At 31.1% G+C, this 6,925-nt stretch overlaps 2 protein-coding genes across 2 annotated transcripts; both read left to right on the top strand.

Moving 5' to 3' along the window:
- BDCG_17306 (uncharacterized protein) lies at nt 1-1,778 on the top strand. Its single transcript, XM_045426449.1, has 4 exons — nt 1-653; nt 704-1,138; nt 1,202-1,346; nt 1,436-1,778. The coding sequence occupies exons 2-4, from the start codon at nt 955-957 to the stop codon at nt 1,635-1,637; spliced, it is 531 nt and encodes a 176-aa protein (XP_045277853.1). The 5' UTR covers nt 1-653; nt 704-954; the 3' UTR covers nt 1,638-1,778.
- Nucleotides 1,779-6,348: 4,570 nt separating this feature from the next.
- Nucleotides 6,349-6,576, top strand: BDCG_17305 (uncharacterized protein; the record flags this gene model as incomplete). Its single annotated transcript, XM_045426448.1, has 1 exon — nt 6,349-6,576. The coding sequence occupies one exon, from the start codon at nt 6,349-6,351 to the stop codon at nt 6,574-6,576; it is 228 nt and encodes a 75-aa protein (XP_045281676.1).
- Nucleotides 6,577-6,925: the final 349 nt, after the last annotated feature.

Genomic DNA, 6,925 nt, shown 5'->3' with positions numbered 1-6,925 from the left:
CAAGGGCTGAACTATCCACCCCACCTCTATCACACGGACACCAACCTGCGAAAAGGATATAGCTACCAACCGCGGGTTAAAGCCATTACGAATCATGATTATATGAGCATGACAACCGCTATTTTTCGGTCTTCGAACCTAGGTTTGCCAGCTCTATGAATGGTGGGTAAACTACAAGTGCTGATGTTCTTCTGCACACTGTACATGTACATGTACCCTGTACATTTGCATACAAAGAAGCAGTTGTTGATAAGCTGCGCGGTTTCCATCTAACAATACTAGCCTCGCAGATTCTAGGGGAGAGGGTATTGTTATACATCACTTCCATTCAAAGTACAGTACATGAATCGGATGGAAAATAGCATTGATGTCAATGCCGCGTTTGCACGGAATTCGAGGTCCTATTGACGAGTCTTGAAGAGGGTAGTCGCATCGATGGCGGAAGAGTATATATATTCGACTGTTCCTGGAGCGTTCTGCTGGTGGATATCATCCCCTTCTCTTGAAAGCCTTCTCCTGGACAAGTTTCTCTAGCACTCTGCCATATTATCTTTGTACTCTATATACCATTCCGGTACCGATCCGTTAGCAATGGGTTCACATAGTGATGCCGATAGATATCTCCTAATCAGAACGAAGGCAGAAAGCGAAAGGTTTGTGTTATTTCCCCTGAGTCTCCGGTCATATACTGACAAGATTTCAGGCTAGATACTCAACATGAAGCCTTTAGGGAAAGCATGGGGTTTCTGCTGCACCCTGCAATTCCACAGCATGACCATATGCGTATAGCAGATGTTGGAACAGGGACAGGGCACGATAAATTTTCCCATTATAGCTGCTAGTGTTCAAAGAAGGGAGTTCTGATTTGCATTGCTGGTTTTGTATAGGGTCTGGTTGCGAGACTTAGCAGGGAGGCTCCCGAAAACCTGCAGGTTTGATGGCTTCGACATCTCGATGGACCAAGTGCCAGATAGACCACTATTCCCCACAGACATAAACTATTATACGCAGGATATGCTGGAGCCTTTTCCGGCCGAATTCCGAGGGCAGTATGATGCGGTTCATGTCCGGCTTTTGGTTATGGGCCTGAAGGCAGGGGAATGGGAACTTGTAATTCGCAACTTGATAACATTGCTTCGTGAGATTCAACCCGGCAAATTCCCCAATGTGGGTGGCCTTTGAAGCTGATGAAAATATCCAGGTCCTGGAGGGTACTTGCAATGGACTGATATTGCGGTGCTAGACGGCGTTGTCATACCGGGTGTGCTCGGCTGTAACGTAGATGACGCAAATAGATTCCTGAATCAATTCAAACAAATCGTGAGCAGTCATGGGAAATCTGGAAAGTGAGTACAATGCAGGTCCTCCTGTATTTCCATATCTCGATATTTCACAGGCTGATGTGATGTTTTGTCTTCTTTCTCCCTCGACTTAGGAGCGTGACTGAGCTCTTCCCTCATTTCAAAAAATGCGGCCTCAAGGATTGCAGAAAAGACATTGCCCCACTTGATAAACCCGAATATAAAGATATGTTGAACGCTAATTACGTCAAGGCTATTTCGCATATCTTGCAAGCTTCCCTTCAGCCAAGCCAAGGTTGCCGCGACGCACTCTCGATGGATCAAATTCTCGATTAGGGAAATTGACGCTGAAGAATCTCCAAGAGACCAATTCCTCATTGCGTTTCAGCTTGCATGTTGTGATTGGGAGACGTGAGTAGAAGGGTGATAGATATTGTAGAGGAATCAACATTGTTATCATTATAATTCATGTACTCTTATCTCAGCGGGCTCAGACCCTCTGGCTCGGTTTGAACGGGTTGCAGCATTATTATTAACTAGTTAATCCGGCATGACACTAACCTACTTTTGATACAAGTCATGTGCTCAGAGCAATCCTCGCCAGAGGGTCTGAGAAGAAATGGTTCCATCTTCAATGGAGATTCCTGAGATTTACAAGGATTTTTCAGATTCTTCAACTTTGACTTTCTATTACTATATACTCACATATCTTTGAGATTTGAAAATCACCTTAGCTTATAGCTAAAGAGAAGAAGAATAGAAATATTTCTTTAATATTTCAAAAAAATCTATATTTAAGATAGATGTATACTCTTGAAAATGATCATATTTTTTGATCTCAGAATTTCTAAGAGCTTTTTTTTGTATGAGGAATTGAATCAAAATTCCTGTGTTCAAAAACACACTGATCAACTTTGAGATGATACTTCTATTCTAAGAACTTGAGATATGAATATAAAAATCAGATATATTGTGAGAACATTGTTATTCTAAGGTTTCAAGATAATACAGAAATAATGAATCTATGAAGTTGAGTTGAAATTCTCTTTCATACTCAGAGTACTGAGTAAATTCTTTTCATGTTGCTAATAATCAGAAACTGTTTCTTCTCAGACACTTTATAAGATATTATCACTCACATGACCTGATTTTACTATTTGAGTTAGCTTATTGCTTATTTGAGGTTAGCTCATGACATAATCATCAATTCAGTGTTAAAACAGCAATGAATATCTGGAGAAGTGTCTGAGCTTGCTGAGATAAATCTACTCTGTAATTGTGACAGATATAACGTGACCAATCACTCAACGCCTGCTTACACTCAACGGCCGCCATTTCACTATCACTATAATGAAATATTTTCAACAATATCTCAACAACACAATTAGATTTTAAGCTGATATATTATATGATGAAAATATATATAGAAAATTACATATAAAAATATATAGCTAATTCTGTAGATATTTATTTAACTTAATAACTCACTCAGAATATGAAATCTTGAATAGAGACAGATTCAATGAACAAATAGTTAGACTAGCCGCTGAAACCATGAATTTCACATTTGATTTCATTTGATCTGATCTCATACATTTCTTGACATGAATTCCACTGAGATCAGTCATTAAAAAAATATGCAAAGTGACTATATATCAGATCTTAAAATGAAATCATGACTTGAAAAAAATAAGAAAATAATCTCATTTAATCTCATTTAGTTTTATTCTTGATATAAAGTTACTATTTTTAGACATTTTAAGGTTTTTTTAGACTATTTTTAATTTTTTAAAAAGTAACACTTTTTAATAATATTTAAATAAGATTTAAAGTCATTTAAAGTAATAAAAATAATTTAAATTCAGAAGTGAAAATTATAATCTTATTTAAAAAATATAATAAGAGTAGATAGTAAGTCTTACTAAGATAGTATAAGACTACTATCTAATATTAAAACTATGTGATAAGATTAGTTAAATTAATAATAAAACTATTAAAAAATTCAATTCTGATCTCAGATATAATTATATAATCTAGACTGCCTGTGTGACTGTGTCTGAGACCAGGACCAGATTTTCTGATAGCCTTATTATCCATTTGACTGATCTTATTACACAGTTTTAACATTAGAAAGTAGTCTCATACTGTTTCAGTGAGACTTACTATCTACTCTTGTCACATTTTTCAAATAAGATCATAATTTTCACTTCTTAATTTAAATTATTTTTATTGCTTTAAATAACTTTAAATCTCATTTGAGTGTTATCAAAAAGTGTTACTTTTTAAAAAATTAAAAATAGTCTAAAAAAAACCTTAAAATGTCTAAAAATAGTAACTTTATGCCAAGAATGAAACTAAATGAAATTAAATGAAATCACTTTCTCATTTTTTTCAAGTTATGATTTCATTTTAAGATCTGATATATAGTCACTTTACATGTTTTTTTAATAGCCAGTTTCAGTGGGATTCATGTCAAGAAATGTATGAGATCAGATCAAATGAAATCAAATGTGAAATTCATGATCTCAGCGGCCAGTCTAATATAATCAGTCTATAAATAGTTATTAAATTAGTAAAAATTATAATATTATCAGATTTCTCTGATAGTAAATTTATATACAACTCTGATAGAGTTTTAAAAATATAACTTAATTACTTTTTATAAAATTAAGAGTCTACTTTTCTAATTAAAAAGATAATTTTTAAATTCTTTAATTTTTTTCTTATTTAACTATAATTACTAGACTGACCGTGTGACCGTGTCTGAGATCAGAATCAAACTTTACAGTTATTATATTATCTAAAAGTATTACTTCTGATTATGATTTGTGTTGATTACATTGATTTCAAATCACATTATTTTAAATATTAAAGATTTCAGATTCACTTTTCAAATAAAAATCTAGTTCTGAATAAAGAATATGTTTGAATTCTTAGTCACATTTTCATTCTGATCTCATTATTGAGAATGACACTAAATAAGACTATGAAATTACTTCTCACTTACATAATATCATAATATAGTACTCATTTGTTAAAAATTCAATAGAGAGTGTTATTAAATATCATTACTTTTCTGAATATAGATTATAATTCATATAATTTTAATTATAAAAAAAATATAAAATACAAAAAAAAAACAAAAAACAAAAAACAAAATAAAAACAAGAAAAAATCAGAATGAATAAAAAAAAAAAGAGAAAGAAAAAAAAAGAAAAGAAAAGAAAAAATAAAAAATAAAAATAAAAAAAATCAAGATCACAAAGCTATAGCACTCTTAAAATACTTACTTCTCAGAGTCTTTATAATATTCATCATTAATTATGTATTTCTCACAGTGAGAATAACACAGCTGTAATAAGCTATTATTCTAATATTATCTAATAAATAATCAATATATATCTGTATAAATATGAATATTTAGAAAATATATACTCAAAAAGTGTGATCAGAATGAACTCTGCTGTTACTTGAATAATATCAAGAGTAGAATACTGAAATCAATGATTCTCTTCATTGATTTTATGAATAAGACAGGTGAAGATAATCTTGAGAAATATAAGATTTTCTAACTTTCAATAAAAACAGATCTCACAGAGAGACTCTATTTTCATAATATCAGAAACTGAGTGTTATCAAAAAGTGTTACTTTTATACAATACATATACACTTACTGTGATAATTCATTCTCTGCATACATGACTGAGAGTTGCAGCTTTTCCACATCACACAGCTCTTTCTGAAATACTGACACTGATTTACAACTCATGCAGTCTCTCAGTTCAGTATGTACTGTGTGTATACAGCTCTGCATACTGAGACTGTGTTGATCATTATAATCTGATATGATACTTACTTTTTACAGGTCATGTTTCATTTGAAGAGAGAAAGAGACAAGATGTGACTGAGATTTTATTAAGAAGAAATGAATAATTTGTAATATTAAATATAATTTGATTCTTCTATATTTAAAATTTGATTAGTCTATACTCTTCAATTTAAGAGTTTCTAAGAGTGTTTTAATAGTTTTCATACCAGCTTGAACTTAGTGATGAATTGAAGAAGAAGAGAAAAAAGAGAAGAAAGAAATGAGAATAACTTATCTTTATAATATAAAAACAGAGAATCACTGCAATCATTCTTTCTAGTAATAAAGATCTGTTTTCTGCATGTATCTCTGATATAGATTATATGATAACTGCATACAAAGAATATCAACACTGCATGCATTGAATGAAGATGATATTACTATGCAATACTGTAGCTGTTTCTGTATATCTCTGAAAGCTGTTAATATTTTCTTTATCTCTTTATATTTGATAAGTCAGTAATATATTTCAATGCACTCTCTCTTTCATTATTATTATTATTATTATTATTATCATCATTATCATCATCATCATTATTATTATCATCATTATTATTATTATTATGATTATTATTATCATATTATTTCTGACTATCTTTTCTATCTTCACTTCTCTTCAATACTCACTGAAATCAATCATGTCATCTCTCTTCAAATATTCTGCGGTTCTGTGAACTATCAAGGCGTGTGAGTACTATCACAGATTGAAGACAGAGAAGAAGAAGATGTTTAAGTAAGAGAAGACAGATTATAAGACACATTATAATATCTTGAAGAGACTTTATAAGAAAGTAGAATGATAACAATTTTAAGTAACACTTCTGATAGATTTAGACTGAACTAAGTATAAAAATAATGCAAATGACATCACTTGTGAGAGATTGAAGAAGAAGACAGTGAAGAGTCTTATACAGTAGTAATAAGATCAGAAGAAGTTCTGAGAATGATTTGAGTTCAAGATAAAGAGAGAGAGAGAGAAGAAGAGTATTACTATAAATAAGCAGCAGCAGAAGAAGATTGAGAGAGTGTTGAAGTGAAAGATAAAGAAGTTAAAACTAATAAGTTTTTTATTTATTAAAAGATAATAATTTTTGATAACACTTCTGTTCTCTAATTAATTAGCAGAAGCTGGCAGATAAGAAGAGAATTAAGGTCTTGTTCAGATCTTGAATGCACTTCATGATTCAGAATATTGAGAAGACAGCTCTACTCTCTGAGCATGTTAATCTGCTTATCACTGAGATGGAACCTGAGACAGCAGATCAGGAAATGCGGGATTTTGAGATACAGATTGACCTGGCTGAAGAGAAGCAGCAGAAACTCTTCTCTGAGAAGGCAGTAGAGAGAGATTTTGAGATAATTATCATCTCAGATAAGAAGAAGAAGAAGAAGAAGAATGAGAAGTAAATTATAAAGAATGATAAGAAGAATAAGAAAGAGAAGAAGTAGATTTTTTTCTTTTTATATTAGTTAGTTGTAAGTTTAAGTTTTTAATTATTAATAATTAAAATTGATTTTGAGTTTTCAAAAATTATTGTACAAGTTGTAATTAAGTCAGGAAATATATATATATATATATATATATTTAACTATCATGATTCACAAATCACTATAATGTATAAGTATCAACATTTTTTCAAGATTGATATTCATAATATTAATATATTTTTAATGATATTATCTGATAATGTAATTTGATAATGCTCTCTTTCACAATATTAATATATTTCAAGAAATATGACAGAGATTAATCAAG

Source organism: Blastomyces dermatitidis, assembly GCF_000003525.1.
Source record: "Blastomyces dermatitidis ER-3 genomic scaffold supercont1.6, whole genome shotgun sequence".
NCBI lineage: Eukaryota > Fungi > Ascomycota > Eurotiomycetes > Onygenales > Ajellomycetaceae > Blastomyces > Blastomyces dermatitidis.
Note: the sequence above shows the minus strand (reverse complement) of the source record. Positions and strands in the feature narration are given on the sequence as shown.

Coding starts and splice junctions, on each gene's coding strand:
- BDCG_17306 (XM_045426449.1), top strand. CDS start 955: ATGGACCAAGTGCCAGATAGACCACTATTCCCCACAGACATAAACTAT. Junction 1,139..1,201: donor CAACTTGATAACATTGCTTC/GTGAGATTCAAC, acceptor GAAAATATCCAG/GTCCTGGAGGGTACTTGCAA. Junction 1,347..1,435: donor AGTCATGGGAAATCTGGAAA/GTGAGTACAATG, acceptor CCCTCGACTTAG/GAGCGTGACTGAGCTCTTCC.